The sequence below is a fragment of the Schistosoma mansoni genome, chromosome 6, assembly GCF_000237925.1.
Source record: "Schistosoma mansoni strain Puerto Rico chromosome 6, complete genome".
Taxonomy (NCBI): domain Eukaryota; kingdom Metazoa; phylum Platyhelminthes; class Trematoda; order Strigeidida; family Schistosomatidae; genus Schistosoma; species Schistosoma mansoni.
Genome location: NC_031500.1, coordinates 3,232,003 through 3,251,468, shown reverse-complemented (window position 1 = coordinate 3,251,468; position 19,466 = coordinate 3,232,003). Strand labels below are relative to the sequence as shown.

The following is a 19,466-nucleotide window of genomic DNA, read 5'->3' as shown; positions in this document are numbered from 1 at the left end:
AAGCCGAAACGTTGCATGGACTTCAAATTCACTTCGCTCAGATGTGACAAATATATTATTCTTCCTATTGAATGTCTTACATCAACTCGGCGCCCAAAATACTGTGAAACTATTCACTCTAATTTAGATGAACGTTTTTATATATTCTGATATAAATTAAAAGGATTATGTGGCACTAGAAGAGCTAAGAGTGGTTTTCATACTTAATACTGTGAGACGTATGGTTCAATGTACATTATCTTATCGATTATTTGTAACTTGAAGGATTAGTTATTGATTGATTGTGTTGATTCTTGCGAGCTGTCAGTACACCTTTGATTTCTTACCACTACCTAAATATTAGAAGCAATGTTAATTTATGAAAAGCTTGTTGAGAGAAAAGGATCATGTCTGTATTATACATTCTAATAAAACTGAAATTGACTAAGTGTACAATTACATATTAGTTAGTAGCTACATAACACGTTATGTTATACAGAACACACTGAATTCTTGAATGAACCATCATATTCCCACTGTAGACACTTCAAAACCTTAAATACTTCTGAGATAAATTAATACTTCTTGGAATACAAAACAAAATAAAGAGGATTCAGCGTTTAGATGCTAAACCTAATTTTGTTCATAAATTCTGAGAAGTAATTATTCTTCTTCTTGAAGGACAACTATGAACGATAAACGGGGGGGGGATGGTTAGACATTACTACGAGATAACGACTTAAAAAAAAACCATACCCTTTTTTTTGATTAGACAACTAATGTGTATGGGATTATTGTGTTATTGCTCTCGGTTTGGTTTAACAAAAATGTAAACAATTAGATGCAAGTTAAACTATTTGGTAGAAGGGTAGGCCGAAACTGAGTAGTTATGTAATAAGAATATATATATTTTTTCATAGTTGAAATCATGAGTCAATTGAAGCTAGATCATCATGGAAAAGCTGAAAGCACTGGATGACCGTTTCGTCCTATTATGGGACTCCTCAGCAGTGCGCATCCACGATCCCACACCCAGGACCAACCAGTCTTGCGCCAGAGAACTCCACAAAACCCCTTCCGATCTATAATCATATGCTCACTAGTGACTGACTTCAAAAGAATGTTTCCTTGAGTTCTAGTGGGAAGCAATGACCAGTAGAGTTCAACTAAGTCTGTTGTAGAGATATCAACTCACAGAAGTTACCCATAATTTAATATTCATTAGGATATAACATCAATTTGTAAAGAATATCATCTATAAATTAAGTCGTCATTCTTCATACACACACACACACACTCACACTCTCTCTCACACACACTCACACTCTCACACATACAGACACACTTTCTCTCATACACTCACACACACACTCTCACACGCACACATACTTTCATACACACTCCAAAAATGTTTTTCATCAATCAATAATTTTTTTTTAATTTTTCTTTTTCATTCATCTAATAGTTACTAACCAGATGTTTTTCTTTTTTTTTTCTTTTCTTTGATTTTTCTTTTTTATTATTATCCTATATAGATTTACTTCCAAATTTTACAAAATTAATTATATCCCATAATAAATTAACAGAAATTAATGATTTAATACATTTAATTCAATGTTCAAAATTATCAGTTCTTGATATTCAATATAATTTTATAAAAGATTCAAATGTAGTTGAAGAAGTATTTGCTAAAATACCAAATTTAGTAAGTTATGGTAATATTTATCTTATATAGAATATACAAATTGACCTGTTTTAATATTAAAGATATATATGATGTATCTAATGAGGCCAGTCAGTCGGTCAGTCAGGTACAACGTTGGACCAGGCACCTATATGCATCGGTTCAAGTTACCATACCTCATTAGAACAACAAGATGAACATCGGATTCATAAAAGTAATTCATTTAATTGTGGTCATATATGAAAGAAAAATTGTATATAAGGATATAGTAAAGGAAGAAAGGCAGATATGAAGTGATTTAATCTCAAGGTTTAAGGGAAGAGAAAGAGTGTATACACCTTTGCCATTGTGTTCGATTCTGAGCCATATCATACAGAGTCTCCAACCATTGGTTACGATAGTCACATGAACGACAACCAAGTAGTCTGCATCTATCAACATGGATCAGACTAGAAGTTAGTGACTTCGTGGACAGATGCCACGTTTTGGTTTGGCCGCCCCTAACTTTCTTTCAACCATTCCCAATACTACTCAGCATTGAGTGTCGTGGTAATCGGTGTTCAGACATACGTAACACGTGGTCTAACCATCTCAGTCGATGAAGATTCATGACCTCATCAACTGATTTACCATCATTCCTTAATACCCTTTCTGTGTCTAACCTCACTATTACTTACCTGGTGATCCTAATAAATGCGAGCAATATTTCTAAGGCATATAAACTGAGATATTTAAGTTATAAGTCATGTAAGACTTTTAAACTATTATGCCAATGAAACATACTTTTAAATTTGATCATACTCAAATATTATTTATTAAACTAGGTCTTTAAGCGAAATCGATTGTTGGTAGATCCATTTGGTCTGTTTTTCAGAGCGGTTATATATTTACTACAAAAAGGAACAATATTATGCTATATGGTTTAACTAACAATTTGTTTTATATTGGAACATGTAACATAATGTTATCTAGCACCTTGGCAACTATTTATTACGACTTATTATTACAGAGATGGTCAAGATAAGTCGATGTTATGGGTATGCTCTTCTGACAAGTCGAAGTTAAACATTAACACTTTTGGATGTTGGCTCAGTAATCTAGAAGTTAAGCGTTAGCGCTCAAGACCGACGGTTCTGGGTACGAATCCCATGTGCAGGATCGTGGATACACACTGTTTCCAGGTTTTCAATGGTGGTCTAACATTAATCGCTTCATGATCACAATCAAAAACTTAGTTATATTAATAGTAACAATAGATTAGGCTTATCATAGTTTGATCTCTTTTGGAATACTACTGAAAACCAGGAATATTACACAGCTGACTCATCCTAGTATGAAACACCCAAACAATGCGCATCTACGATGTCAGCTGTGATGATGATGAGAATAAGTAAATATCATGAGTACACACTATTGATAAGTCTCAACCTCGGTCGAAAACAAGGTGATGCTAGGTGTCTTTCTAACTATCACAAATCAAGTACTATCACACCATGGCGAACGTGATTTTAAGACCCATAGACCACTGGATACATTTCAATGTTCTCATATGAATCCATTCAGAACTTAAATGAATTGATAAGTACGAAATTAGTAGCCAATCATTGATCAATTAATGTACTTAGTTACATTATCATATTTTTTCGAAACAATACCGAAATGAATACACCTTTATTCATTAAAAGACAATCTCTGATATCGATGTAGGTTTGTTCTCTGAGCTGGATGGTTTGGTCATGGAGCTTTCATCGTCCTTCTGAACGACATCATCAGCTGATGGAGAAGATTTGTAGCTCAGGTTTGTGCTGATGAAGTCGTTCAGAAGAACAATGAAAGCTCCACGACTAAACCATTCAGCTCAGAGTACAAACCTACATCAAAATCACCCACCTGAGCTACAAATCTTCACCATCTCAATCTCTGATATCAGTAAGAAACTGCTTAAAATTAATGAGTAGTATCTGATAAAACAACGATTTACTTTAATAATAACCCATATGTTTTATTCTTTACAAAAAACATTTCCAGCGAGTTTTATACAATCAAGGAAATCCATTTATTCGAGAAGTGAAGAATTATCGTAAAAATATTATTAATCAATGTGTAAGTTTATGAACTAATGTAGTTTTATATTAGTAATATGATTATATAATCTATCCAATGAATTTGCCAATGGCGATAGTAGCTGAGGAGCTTTGTCGTCGTTATCGACACATCATCATCAACGTCTACTTTGTGGATTGGTCTGGAGGTTAAGCGTTCACGGGCGAGGCCTAAGGTCTTGGGTTCGAATTCCGCGTGTGGGATCGTGGATGAGGACTGCTGAGGAGTCCCATAATAGGACGAAACGGCTGCCCAGTGCTTCCAGGTTTTCCATGGTTGTCTATCTTCAATTGATTCATGAATTCAGTTATTAGATTAGTGGATTAGTCGGTTCACCAATAGATTCATAATATTTTATCAATTTTTAATCTTCCGTTCCAGAAAAATCTGACCTATTTAGATGATCGTCCTGTTTTTCCAATGGATAGAGCATGTGCTGAAGCATTGTAAGTTTATTATTGTTACTCAAATATATATATATATCATCATTTAATTAGTTATGCAGAGGGAGTTGAAAAAGAACATGAAGTTCGACAACAATGGATTGATGCAGATCAAAAAAAGATTTTAGATAGTGTCAAATGTAAGTTTACCATTGTTATATTACACCTTCTTATGGCCAATGTAATTGTCTGTGTAATCGATCTTAAGTTCAGATATGCTTATCATTTGCTTATTCATTTTAGGGTTATCCAGTAAGCGTGAAATCATAGAAGCAAGACGTCGTGAAGCTGAATTGCGTAAACAAGCCGAAGAAGCTGGCTTACCAACTGATAACATACACGTTACACCAGGTGATGTTGACTGGTTATATGGTGATGTAGATAAGGCAAAAAATGAAAGTGATTCAGACCAGGAACTTGAAGAAACAAATAATAATGTGGAAAACTCAACTGTTACTTCATCCAATGCAAAGGATGAAGAACTTTATACCATAACAGATTCTGGACCACTGGAAACTCAACCATCTGGAAAATTATGTTCATCAGAGATAGGAAACTTAGAAACGGATAACACTGAGTTGCATATTTCACAGGAAAAGAATAATGAAGAATTAATTTTGGACGATCATACTGTTATAAGTGAACAAAATAATGATTCTAATGAAGATGAAGCAAGTGCAAGGGAGTACTTTGGGAAACCAAAGGTAACGACTTCATTTGATGATTAGATACAACCATATAACAATTGTATAACATAATAATCTCTAAAACTGCTGAAATCGAAATGATCTTGTATGACGATTGACGGTGTAGAAGGATGTTGATATGTTATGCAGTTCTATGCAGTAATGGTTCTGAGATAAATTTGATAAAATATGTATGTTAAGTCTATCGAAGCCCCAAATGCCCTGGTACGGCCGAGAGTGGAGAGAGTCCGCTCACCGTCTCGAAATGCTTTCACATAGCCACGCGTATATAGCCTCTGTCAGGGAAGTCCTACTCACTGCCTTCTAGTGTCGGGGATGTTGTTTACGAAATTGAGAGGACGAAAAGCGAATGTCCGGCGCTTTAATCGGGTTGGTGGACACAGAAACTCCACCTAGGGGAGTTGGAAAACCCTGATTCCAAACCAATGGTGCACATGGGCTCCAGTATCCTGAGGGAACAAATGGCGTATGAATCAATCGTTGGTCACCGGCTACCATGGGACTGCATCTCCTTACGATGCTCCACTGACTTGTGGATCAGACCTTTAGGTCGAAGGCTTGGGATATGGCCCCCTGAGAAAACCACCTGCTTCAGTTTGTGCACCTGGGCAGTATCACATCCCTCACACAAATCAAATGAGATTTGTGTTGCGCGTATATATCTAGTGCCCCTTTGTACCAATATTTATGTGTTTAAATAAAATAAATAAATAATCGAAGTGTCCAAATCACCCAACTAAGATACGCGCAAAATCAAAGTTCACAAAACAACGATTTGTCTAAAATAGCGGTTCTTTATTGAACCATATACATAAATTAATTACAGACGTCAACTTGTGAGGTGACTGTGGCGTTTACCGTGCCTTTTTTCTGAAATGAAAAGGCTTCGATAGTGCAAAATGACAGTCGTTTGTTATGTTTAAACTTAATAACGGTTTATCAATAAGCAAAAATTGAACTAAGAGCAAACAATATGGAGGCGGTTGCCTTTAAATAAGGATCAAACGACTGTAAAAAACTGCGAATAACTCCTACAGTGATTGAGATAAAGTAATTATAATCATAAATATAATAGATATTATAAGTATATGTAAATATTTCAGAATATTACACGACAAAATTGAGTCACAACATAAGCATAGTAATTGTTAGGAATACATTTATTTACTGGAGTTAGACATAAACACCATCGGATGCCGGCTAAGTGGTCTATCGGTTAAGTGCTCTGGTGCGAGACTGGTACTTCCTGTGTTCGAACCTCGCGAGGTCGTGGGTGCGCACTGCTGAGGAGTCCCACAATAGGATGAAACGGCCGTTTAGTGCTTCCAGGTTTTCCCTGGTGGTCTAGCTTCAATTTACTAACGCTTCCAACTAATAATAAGTAGCATAAAACAATACACAAAAGAGTCGCAAGGGAATTGAATAAGGACAGAGTATGCAAAACCGATTTAACATTGTACTATGTTTCCTACTAGTTTACAGGTAACGTCGTATCGTAGGAATAGGGTGCTAGGTAAGGATGGCAAATAGATTAGTGAGGTAGTAAATCTTCATCAACTGAGGTAGTTAGAACATATCTTACATATGCCTAACCACTACTTTAAAGGTGACTAAAGGTTATAGACAAACTAAAAAAAACTGTTATCCACGAATAATTACATGAATCCCTTATAACAGAATGGGGATTTGTGAAGATTGTAATAACTCGTTTAAGGTTGTAATCAGTAACGTTCTGTTGCCAGTAGAATCATGATAGGTACTATCACTGACACATTTCATTATAAAATATATATAATATACCCTAATTTTTATTTTTTCTGGTTAGCGTTTTTTTAGCGAGTTAGCTTTTCTACGGGATGGGGTCGCTAACCCCATGCCCAACCCTCCTCCTTTACCCGGGCTTGGGACCGGCAGTAAATCTAGAAGAGCTACAGGCGGAGTTAATATACCCTAATGGGCCAGGGTAATTTTGCATTGGTTTTCAGGAGAACCAGACACCATCCAGACTTCCACGTGACAATCCAAACAGTACAGCTCAATCCCGTTTAACAGGATAGCCAGACACTGCCCAGGCTTAATCCGAGCAGTACAGCCCAATCACGCCCCACAGGAGAACCAGGAACTATATGGGCTTCAACGTTACAGTTTGAATAGTACAGCTCAATCCTGTGGCGCAACCACATAGGTACCAAGCACCTTGGCGGACCATTCATTATAAAATAGCTTCTTGGTTATTATTTGTTACTCAATGGATATCATCCTGGGACAAAAACGATATATAGTGCGTAGAGATAGAAAGAATAGTGTAGTGTGGTAACTTAATGGTCAAGTCATTTGATTGTCAATCAATAGGTCTCATTTTCAAATCCTGTACAATCTAGTTCTGTTTGGACATCATGGTATTATCACTTAGACCTCACACAGTATTAATTCAAGTTGGTTAATCTGATCTACAATTATGTCTGCGGAAAGAAAGATTTATAAATTTGAATGATTTTTTCTGGTTAGCGTTTCTTTAGCGAGTTGGTTTTCTTTGGGATGGGGTCGCTAATCCCATACCCAACGCTCCTCCTTTACCCGGGCTTGGGACCGGCAGTAACCCCCGGAGGAGCTACAGACGGAGTTACTACAGGATCAGTGGTCCATCGGTTAAGTAATCTGGCGCGAGACTGATAGGTCCTGGGTTCGAATCTCGTGAGGCCAGGTCGTGGATATGCACTGCTGAGGAGTCCCACATTTATAAATTTACTACTACTATTCTCATAGTAACAAATTAACCAAAAATAAGTTTTACCAAGTTACCATTTTGATTTTTTTTTGTATTATAGATTGAATCAGTTTCAGTGAATGAAGAAATGCCTTTTGTCAAAGTTAATGAAAATAATTCAATTTTTAATCATTTAAATGATGATCACCATGGTAACAATCAGAATAGTAATAATAGAAGCAATTTATTATGCTTCTTAAATATTACAGGTAAATAAAATTTCTATAATCTATTCATTTATTTGTTGTTATGAATATGCATAATATGAATAATCATGAATACACTAACCTTGACACTGTTTACTTCAATGGTTGATTACGTAATTATTACGTAATTACTTACGCCTGTTACCCCCGATGGAGCATAGGTCAAAGACCAGCATTCTCCAACTCACTCTGTCCTGTGCCTTCTTTTCTATTTCTATCCAACTTTTATTCATTCTTATCATGTCTGTCTCCATTTCTCGGTGTAATGTGTTCTTTGGTCTTCCTCTTCTCCTTTGACCTTCAGGATTCTATGTGAGGTCTGGGCTTGTGAAACAGTTGGGTGATTTCCTCAATGTGTGTCCTATCCAATTTCAGCTCTTCTTCCTGATTTCTTCCTCCACTGAATGGAATCTGGTTTGTTGTCTCCCACAGTAACTTGTTGCTGATAGTGTCTTGTCCACGAATCCAAAGTATTTTGTGTAGAAAACTGTTGATAATACACCTGTATCTTCTGGATGATGACTTTTGTTGTTCTTCAGGTCTCTGATCCATACAGTAGAACTGTCTTGACTTTTGTATTGAAAATTCTGACCTTGGTGTTGGCAGTGGTTGATTATCTGAACTGAAATTCACCCCTTTTCAATCTGAGCATCAGAAATACCGGCCATATATCTTGTATAATTTATATTATCCGCACTCAAAATCATATGTGATGATATTGTGGTTTATGCTACATAAGTAGTATATAACGTTAGTCAAGAATAGAATGTCTGGCAACAGAAGGTAAAGGAAATCAAGGAAGAAAGAACGGGAACAGAAAGCAATTGGTATGGAAATGCAAGAACAATGAAGTCTAAGACAGTTGATTGTTGTTTGCAAAATGAATAGTCAAGTTTGAGACAAGTGATTGATATTTTGTAAATGAAGTACTTACTGTATGGTTCTCAGATTCCACTTAGAGACTCTGTAATTTTGTGTTCAAATACATTCGATTGTCCTCATCTATGTTCTCGTTCACTACAATATAAATAAGATCTAAGACCACAATGTACTATGAATAGTAAACATATAGATAATCAGTGAATTTTTAAGTAATGGAGGAAGTAATGGACTGTCTGTATTAATACATTTGATGTATTTTCTTCCTCTTATAAAACTAGAGGTGAATATATTAAAATCTAATGGTTGCTAACTTATTATTCGATGTTGTAATTGCCGACAAACATCTTAGTGTTTTTTTTTCTGAATACATATAACTGAGATACACATATTGTAGTGAATAAGAAGACGAGTGGGAACAATCGAATGTATCTGAGCACCAAATTACAGAATGTCCCAGTAAAATATGAGAACCATATAGTAAATATAAGCAAAGATGGACACTGGCTAGCAGTGGAATCCAGGACGCGCGTTTCATCCCACTTGCGACTCGTCAGCTGGATGTACCTGTATCTCAGAGTTGAAAATCTAGGGTATTTTAGATGGCCTTGGGTTTCCGGACATTTCTGTAGCAGTATATGTAATCATCCAATCAGAAACGTGACATGTGAGTTTTTCACTTTCTACATGATTCTGATAAAATTTCGATTGAATGCTGATTGGTAAAGACGTTTCTCAGAGTTTTCAAAGCCTTTTTTGGCTTTCTTCGAAGAGTTCTCTGGATCTCCCTAACATTAACAACATAAGTAAATTTCCTACTGATTCTTTTCTCTGGAGGAATGTGATTATAATTTTTAAAGGATTCAATCTATTTAACTTCATACAAATGAATTTATAGTGACATAAATATTCATTGTTTATATTCCTTTTTAGGTAATTGTAATGATGATGATGATGATGATGATGATGAGGTGTCTGATCAAGAGATTGCAGATGATTATATGGAAAGTATTGAAATAGGTGAGAAACAACTGTATAAATGTTTCTGATGTAAGGACATAAAAGACAATGATTAGTTGTATGTTTAGTCAGACTTGTAGATAGTCTGACAGGTACTAGATGAATTGTGTCTTTCGCTACGCTTATCATTATTGTGATTGTTGTCGGTTTTTGATGTGGAACTATATTGACGTTATAGTCAGGTTAGTCATGTTTTCTTGATCTGAATTATGTTGAAGTCCTGTAGAGTAGACACTGTGAGGGAATCTAGTGTAGATATTTGTCTAAGGCATATTATCAGAAGAGGCTTTGTGGAGATTTCAGTATTTTTCATAGTTGAAATTATGAGTCAATTGAAGCTAGACCACCATGGAAAACGTGGAAGCACCGGACGACCGTTTTGTTCTATTGTGGGACTCCTCAGCATATTAACGTTCCATACTTGTAGACGAGGAAAACTTGAATGTCATAATAGTTTCTATCTTATTTTTATACTTTACTTTTACCATTGCTTGTCAAAGTATACGAAAAAAATCTCCTTCAAAAGTATAGAATCCAATCAAACTATGGAATTAATAAGGTTGCATTAATCATTTCATGGCATTCACTTAGTATTGTTAGAGACTGACCAGTTGTAGTTTTAAACATCAATGGGAAGATTCTAACAAACAATACCAAGTGAAGTTAAACTTCATCCCATTTCACAAGTAAGTGGTTATCAGGACTCAGTAGCTGAAAGGATAACGCGATGACGTTTGAAGGGAAATGTACTGGGTTCGAGTCGCAGAGTGAACATCAACTGTGAGATACAGGTACATCCAGCTGACGAGTCCCAAACAGAACGAAACGAGCGTCGTGAATTCCACTGCTTGCCACCATCCAACTTTGCTTACAATTTCATGACATTGTTTACTTACTTAACGTTTTAATTTGTATTTAGATGACTTAACTATTAAAACAAGAAATATGAAAACTTCTAAGAATTTGATAACAACAGTTGATAATGGTGGTAAGTTTCAATTTGTTAATAACCATTACTCTTTCCCAATAAATGTAAGATTTAGGTAAATGAAATTTTACAGAAAATTGGAAAAACTACTTAAATACTACTTAAATGTTGTTAGTTATTTGTCGAGATCATATATATTAAATAAATAAGTCATACTGAATAGGATCAGTATAGCAGCGTTGGTCACGAAGAGTACAAGGATGAAATCATTGTATGATGGTTGAGTTTATATGTTAATGAAAGCATCGAACATGTTGTGCTTTGAAATTGTTGACTTACATGTTTGGATGAAATGTGCTAAGGAGTATAGTTTGTTTACTAGCAAAACATAATGAAGTAGTTGTAGATAACTGTTTATGATGATCTATATATAAATTTAAATGGTGGAAACGGAGAACGTATTTCTACAAATGGACTGCATTTTCAAAAACGGAAGATTTATGAGCTCTTAAGTTTGGAATAACGAATCACTTATGACGTGACTTATTACGAATATTGAGCACACTATATAATTATAACATTTAAAAAAACTTTCTAAATAATTCGTGAATTCAAAGAACTTAGACTTATCAGTATAGGGTTTTGGGGATCATTGGATCTTATTGAAATTCCGATTCAATCTAAGTTAGACTTAACTTTGACGGAACTAAAGGTCCTGGGTTCGATTTCTTGTGGTGAGGTCATTGATGGACCATGCTAAGATGTCTCATTTTAGGGCGAAACATTTTTTCAGTATTTGTGATTTTCTTTAATCATTGTATAACCTGGTTGGCGTGTTTTTAGCGAGTTAGTTTTCTACGGGATGGGGTCGCTAACCCTATGTCCAACCCTCCTCCTTTACCTCGGCTTGGGACGGCAGTAACTCTAGAAGAGCTACAGGCGAATGTAAAAGCAAGATTCTCAAATACAACACGGAGAACGCCAAGCCAATCATACTTGATGGCGAAACTCTAGAAGATGTGAAAAGACTAACATATCTGAGAAGCATCATTGATTAACAAGGAGGATCTGATACAGACGTAAAGACGAGAATTGACAAAGTATGGGCTGCATTCCTACAATTGAAGAACATATGGAACTCAAAACAACTCTCAACTAACTTCAAAATGAGAATCTTCAATACGAACGTCAAGACAGTCTTACTGTACGGAGCTGAAACGTGGAGAACTACTACATCCATCGTCAACAAGGTACAAGTATTTATAAACACTTGTTTACGCAAAATACCCAGCATTCACTGGCCGGATACTATCAGCGACAGCGTTTTATGGGAGAGGACAAACCAGCTTCCAGCTAAAGATGGAATTAGGCAACGTTGTGGAAGTGGATTGTACATACATTAAGGAAATCAGCAAACTGCATCACGAGGCAAGCTCTAACATGGAATCCTGAAGGGAAGCGGAAAAGAGGAAGGCCAAAGAACACATTACTCCGGGAAATAGAAGCAGATATGAAAAGGATAAATGTTAACTGGAAAGGACTGGAAAGGATTGCTCAGGACAGAGTTGTATGGAGAATGCTGGTGTGCGGCCTATGCTCCTCCAGAAGGGGTAACAGTCATAAGTAAGTAAGTAATTGTATAACATAGATCTGCTCATGAGCACAATAAAATTCAAAGATGTTAGAATTAAACGAAGTCTTCATTAAAAGATATAAAGCCAATCTATGCATCTAAAGATATGCTGTTTTAAGCTTGCTTCTTACCTAACCATTACTTTAGCAAACAATGTTCTTTTGTGATTAGTTTATACACTTTCTTTCTACATTTATTGCCTTCTATTCAGTAATAGATGTTTATATCATATCTGAACTTGACCAAAACGTTTCTGTAAACATGTTCTAAAGTATGCTCATTTATTATGTTGTTAGTAGCTGAATAAAGAATGTGTGAAATACACTGAATTCATTTAGTATCGTTTGTTTGAATCTTCCCATTGATGTTTAGAACTGAAACTGGTCAGTCTCTAATCGGCATATGTGCATACTGTGCGTATTGCTTCGATATATCCTTAATTCACAAGCATTATAAACAAAGATAGCTAGTGGCTAGTAGTGGAATTCAGTTTGACGCGCGTTTCATCCCATTCAGGACTCGTCAGCTGGATGTACTGACATCTCAGAGTTGATGTTCACTCTGGTACTCGAACCCAGTAGCTTTCGCTTCAAACGCCATTGAGTTATGCACTCAGCACTCGAGTCCCAGAGTGAACATCAACTCTGAGATGCAGGTACATTCATCTGACGAGTCCCAAATAGGACAAAGTGGCGCGCATCCTGGATTCCACTGCTAGCCATTATCCATCTCTGCTCACAATACTAAAGTTATATTATTATTATTATTATTATTAGTAGTAGTAGTAGTAGTAGTAGTATTCTGATATGATTGTTCTTGTCTTATTGAAATGAATGAAAACGAGAGATGAACGGTAAAAAGTTACTGGAGTTTGATTTTTGGCAACAATGAATTGGTTTAATCTAAATTATTGATTAACAGTATGATTACCTTTTCTTTTCTAAACAGATCAACTTGATGAAACTATCGTATTAAGTGAAGAAACAGTGAGTGTTTAGTTTTTTTTTAAATTATCCAAATATTTATGGTATGGTAACTAATTTTTTTATTTATTGTGAGTTACTCTGAGTTGCAAGCTGATTAGTACGTACCGGTAACGAATCATTGAAGTGCGTTTCTGTAAAGTGTAAGACCTTTCACTGTAAAGGTTACAGAAGGCCTAATCAGGGATATCGTGGTTGCTGGCAATATGCAGCGAGAAGAATGTACATTATTCAGATGTCGATTCCTGAACTGTTAACATCTATTTGGTGATCATTCAATATTTATTGTCAGGAAGGACGAAGAAGTAAGAAACGGAAACTTGTTGAAGTACTTTGTGCTGAGAATTCTATATTGTACCAAAAATATAATATTGAATAAAGTTGATAATAATAATAATAATAAATAAATAAAAGTATTGATCGAACTGATGTTACCTAGGTAATCAGAACTTACCCAGTGTCATCATTTTTAAGTTATTTGTGTTGTTTTAGATGCTAATGATTTTCATTAGGACTAGAGCCATATTTATCATGGACATACAAAATCTTGTTAACTGAACTAGTGGCTATATTGCAACATGTTCTATGGATTTATATAAACACTTTGGATAAGACAGTAATGATAGTGTAGTGAACGAGAACACAAGCAGGGACAATCGAATGTATTTAGGCAGAAATCACAGACTATCTCCCTAAAATCGGATAACCATACAGTAAACAATTAATTTGCAAACTATCAATCAATTGTCACAATCTTGATTGTTCCTTCTGCAAATATCCGTCCATAGTCTCCGATTATAATTGTTCATGCATTTAAGTACCGATCGCGCTTCATTCCTGTTCTTTCCTTATCGATCTTCTACCAAAGTACATCCTATATCTAACCATCACCTTATACTACTAATATGGATATAAGTAGACCACACTACAATACCTATTGCCTTCCGTTCTGGTTCTTTCCTTATCAATCTTCTAATGAAATACATTCTACGCCTAACCATCACCATATACTACTTATGTGTATATAAGTAACCCACACCACAATAGTAGTTACGACCTAACAATCAATTAATGTAGTTACCTATACCTCATAATCAATATACAGTTTACAGATGAATGACTGGTATGTAGTCACTAGATTTAGAATATGAATATTTTCCTAGAAATTTCAAATTATCATTATATCTAAAGACAACAGTTGGCAGTAGAACTGTAAAGAATGCTCGTTGTGTGAAGAGTTACTTTATTACCATTGATCTGAAATCTATTTATTAGTATTTTAAAGCTAAGTACTTGTACACAACTATGAATCAACCTATCAAGCTTTATTATGAATAAAGTTAGGTAGATTGAAGTTTTGGAAATATACTATTGGGAAGCAAAGATGGACATAAGTTAGTAGTGGAATCCAGTTTGACGGGCGCCACTTCGTCCTATTTGGGACTCTTCAGCTGGATGCGCCTGTATCTTAGAGTTGGTGTTCACTCTAGGACTCGAAACCAGTACCTTTCGCTTCAAACGTCATCGCCTTATCCACTTAGCTACTGAATATTGATAGCTACTTGTTTGTGCAATGGGGTGAAGTTTAAATTCATTTAGTATTGTTTGTTTGAATCTTCCCATTGACGTTTAGGACTGCAATTGATCAGTCTCTTATTGGCATATGTACATACTGTGTGTATTGCTTCGATATAGCCATAATTCGCAAGCATTAGGAAGGTTTACAAACAGTTATGAAGCTTTATTATAAGTAGTTCTATCATAAAACGATATAGAAATGAAATATTGGTCTATTCCAAGTTGATAAAACAAATATTAAACATTTTTATAATATGATGGAAAAAGTTCATTATTAGTTCACCAAGTAAATCTCTCTGTTTCCTTTCCTTCTTTATTTTTTGAAATTGTCATTAGGCTAAAGAAAACATATCTCATGTTCCAAAAGTGAGTTTTGGGTTTAAATAAATCAATATTTATTATGGTCTTCAAAATGGTAACTATCAGTGACAATCCTAGCCCTGGGAAGGGGGTTTTGTGGAGATTTTAGTATTTTCATAGTTGAAATCATAAGTCAATTGAAGCTAGACCACCATGGAAAATCTGGAAGCACTGGATGGCCGTTTCGTTCTATTGTGAGACTCCTCAGCAGTGCGCATCCACGGCCCTGCCTCGTGAGATTCGAGCTCAGAGCCTATCAGTCAGGAATAATAATCTAATGCTTTTCAAGTGAAATCTCGTCTTTTTCTATCTTTTCTAGTGCCTTAGACATCTAGTCTGATTAGTTGCGAATCACGTCGTCCTTTCCAAGAATTTATCATGTAATTTAAATCTCAAAAGGAATAAGAAAGTAGTATACACTTTACAACTTGACAACTAGATCTTTATATTTCTTTGCCAACAGACTATTGAGTTCACTGAAATAATGGACCGATCAATGTTGAATCATCACTGAACGATAATTTCATCTTATTATGCGACCTTTTATTAGTCCATATCCCCAAACTCGTACTCGGGAATCAAATCTAGAACCTTTAGTCTCGCATGAGAATACTTAATCTTCATATCACTGAACTGTCATTCAACGGTGTGGAGGCTTTCTTCTAAGCTTAATCACAAGCTGGTTTAAGAAGTAGTTCATTTTACGAAGACTAAATGGTGATGGTCTCTCATTTAGATGACTTATTGAAGAAAATAACATTTGTCGAACAGATCAAGTGAACATTAAAAAGAACGATACTAAGTCACCAAGTTATTTAACTTTCAGGTTTGATAAAAACATTAATCATGTACTGTCTTTGTTACTGTATGATTGCTTTTTAGTTTATTGTCTGAATGATTGCTGATGTAGTGAATATGAAGATTACTTTTTAAATGGTTTGAATAATTTTTTCTGGTAAGCGTTTTTTTAGCGAGTTGGTTTTCTACGGGATGGGGTCGCTAATCCCATGCCCAACCCTCCTCCTTTACCCGGGCTTGGGACCGGCAGCAGCCCCCGGAGGATCTACAGGCGGAGTTGAATATGAAGATATTAATAGTATAAATGATTTTAGCAGAGACTTTACAGAAAAGAACGAACACAAAAACAATGAAATAACTAAAGATTCTGACGTCTAGAGACTTCCATAAATGTTTTGAATAAGGAAGCAGAGATAGAACATGTGCTTTACTAAAACTAAGAATTATTTTTGGAAATTGATGAGTTTGTTATTGAGATTATCCAAAAAAAATCAAGAAAATGTTTCGTCCTAGTGCGTTATTCTTCAGAAGTGCACATCAACGACCCCGTAACTAGGAATCGGATCCATGACCTTAGGTCTCGCTCATGAATGCTTAAACTGTAGACCAATGAACTGGCATTAAATAGTTTACATGTCTAACTTCAAGCAATCTGCGATATCATATGATCATCGTTCATTGTCTTCAACGGTTACCTTCTTTACATCGGACATGGTTGAAATTTGATCTATTGTGATCTTAGTTACAAGTTTTAGGTCCAGAAGAAGAAATAACTAAAGATTCTAACGTCTAGAGACTTCCATAAATGTTTTGAATGAGGAAGCAGAGATAGAAGAAGTGCCTTACCAAAACTAAGAAGTATTTTGAAAGTGGATAAGAATGATTCTTCCTATATTTGGTAAACCTGAATTTTTTATGGCTTCAGTTGGCATGTGTATTGAATACACTTTCTTAATAAAAACCCTAAGTTTTAAACAAGACGACTCTGAAGTGAGTTCGAGTACTTTCTGTGTATTTTAAGACATCAGTGTCTATTTCCGTCGAAGGGTTTTGATTAAGCACATTGGTTCCACACATTTCATTGATGTTGTTCTTCCGCAGCATTGAACTATTTATATGTATTTTTTCTTTTAGCCGGCATTCATTGAAGAATTATGTAATGAAGCTTATAGTCCAAATAACACGTCTTTCATGAATACAGCATTAGATGAAAAAAGAAATCCTAGAAATTCCGAAGAAGTAAATGGTCAAGATGTTATTGAAGTATGTGAAGAACAAGAATGTGAATAATAATGTTTCTTCAACACCCTATTATGAGATGATGAACAAATCAACCGGTGTTGACAATACAGTTATGACATTCTGATTAAATTATCAAGAATGATAAACGATCAATCATTCATGTAATAAAATAAATTCACTGATAATCATTGTTTTACTATCACTAAGGGGGTGGTATACAGGATGATTATTTTTGATAGTCTAGCTCTTCAGGATCCTGAGAAAGACTAATTTTGTTTCACTTGTAAGGGTTCAAATCTTCACGTTGTTTATGATATGGACTATAATTGACCAGTTCTTCTTAGTATATGTACTTCGTGAGTAGATTGCCTCGATTGTGACATTGATCACAATCATTTTGAAGCAGAGACGGATGGTGGCTAGCAGAGGAATTTAGGATGTGATTTTCGATTTATTTGGAAATCATTGGCTAGGTTGTCCTGGATACCACCGGGACTTGAACAAATAATTATATAAACATCATATCATTTCGACAAGTTAGTGGCCATCTGGATTTAGTAGCTTATTTAATGACACGTTACGTATTTTCAGCAAAAAGTACTGGGCTAGAGTACCCGTGTTGCGGTGTATGCTACTTATGCTGACAGATATTTGGTCTGTAGCGGTAATTGAAAGTGCAATTCCTGCCAGCAGAAGATTGAAATGAAGAGTACGGGAAAGGAATCGAAGAGCAATCAAAATAACAACATAATTAGAGGAATAATGAAATATTTAAGCGACAACACAAATAAACTGCGCAAATGATGTATTTAATGTGTAGTTCGCATATTTTACTAAGCCACTGCGTGACTACTCAATAAATAAATTGGTTTTCTGCATCTGATTTATCGTTCACACATTGTGAACGCCAGTACTGGTATGCATGCACATCCATTTAAGGAGTCCCAAATATGACAAAACGTGAGACTTTGATCCTGCTATTAGCCACTACCAAAACTTTGCTTAACAATCTAATTTAGTTCAAGTAAAAATCTGATCTAGACAGTAAAATATATATATATAACCACCATCAAATGCCCTGGTACGACCGAGAGCGGGGAGAGTCCGCTCTCCCTTTCGAAATGCTCTCACATAGCCACGCGTATATAGTCAACGACAGGGAAGTCCTACTCACTGCCTTCTCGTGTCGGGGGTGTTGTTTACGAAATTGAGAGGACGAAAAGAGAATGTCCGGCGCTCTAACCGGGTTGGTGGACACAGAAACTCCACCTAGGGGAGTTGGAAAACCCTGATTCCAAACAAATTGTGTACATGGGCTCCAGTATCCTGAGGGAACAAATGGCGTATGAATCAATCGTTGGTCACCGGCTACCATGTGACTGCAGCTCCTGATGATGCTCCACTTCATTGTAGATCAGACCTTTAGGTTAAAGGCTCGGGGTGTGGCCCCCTAAAAAAATCACCTGTTTCAGTCTGGGCACCTGGGCAGTATCATAGCCCTCATACAAACGAAATAAGATTTGTGTGGCGTATATGTATCTGTTTCCCCTTTGTACCAATATTTCTGTGTTTAAATAAAATAAAAATATTTATAATCTTTTGGATAGTGGCTTTGATTACTAGTACGGATATCACATTTCAAAAGTATTCATCATTGTCACCCAGATTTTTTAGTGTCTACTGATAGATTATTTATTAATCTATTCAATGAGGTCCTAGAGAAAGGTCTATGCACACTGTTATGATTAATTCAATCCATACCAATACTTCAAGTTAACTACACCGTATATTGTTTGTGAATCGATCACCTTGTGAGTGTAGCACAGATGACATAATCATATCTTCTATTTGGAACAAAAACAAGAACCTAAAAACTTCTGATATGGTATGCTGGTGTTTCAAATTTTCGAAGTAATTCACACTGCTTATTCGTTTCTAGATTAAACTTCATTAAATTCGATAATGTGACTATAATTTATCACCTATTGTTTAAGATAACTAACTAATGATAAGTTCTCAGCACTGATAGAAATAACACTAGAGGATTTTCTAAATTTCAATTTATTATTCATGGATTATGCATAGACTATCCATAAGATCGTTATATGGTTATTAATATTATTTTCGAATCAGTGATGTATGTGGTGTCAGCTGGG

The 19,466-nt window shown here is 35.5% G+C and overlaps 1 protein-coding gene across 1 annotated transcript in view; it reads left to right on the top strand.

The window, feature by feature from the left end:
- Nucleotides 1–17,493, top strand: part of Smp_123230 (hypothetical protein) — a gene marked incomplete at its 5' end in the record, with an annotated part of 29,166 nt that extends 11,673 nt beyond the window's left edge. The window contains 7 exons of the mRNA XM_018797974.1: nt 1,515–1,684; nt 7,745–7,892; nt 9,702–9,788; nt 10,708–10,776; nt 13,298–13,335; nt 15,247–15,276; nt 17,203–17,493. Coding sequence (XP_018652962.1) covers nt 1,515–1,684; nt 7,745–7,892; nt 9,702–9,788; nt 10,708–10,776; nt 13,298–13,335; nt 15,247–15,276; nt 17,203–17,358 — 698 coding nt within the window. The 3' untranslated portion in view covers nt 17,359–17,493. The remainder of the gene's footprint in view (nt 1–1,514; nt 1,685–7,744; nt 7,893–9,701; nt 9,789–10,707; nt 10,777–13,297; nt 13,336–15,246; nt 15,277–17,202) is intronic.
- Nucleotides 17,494–19,466: the final 1,973 nt, after the last annotated feature.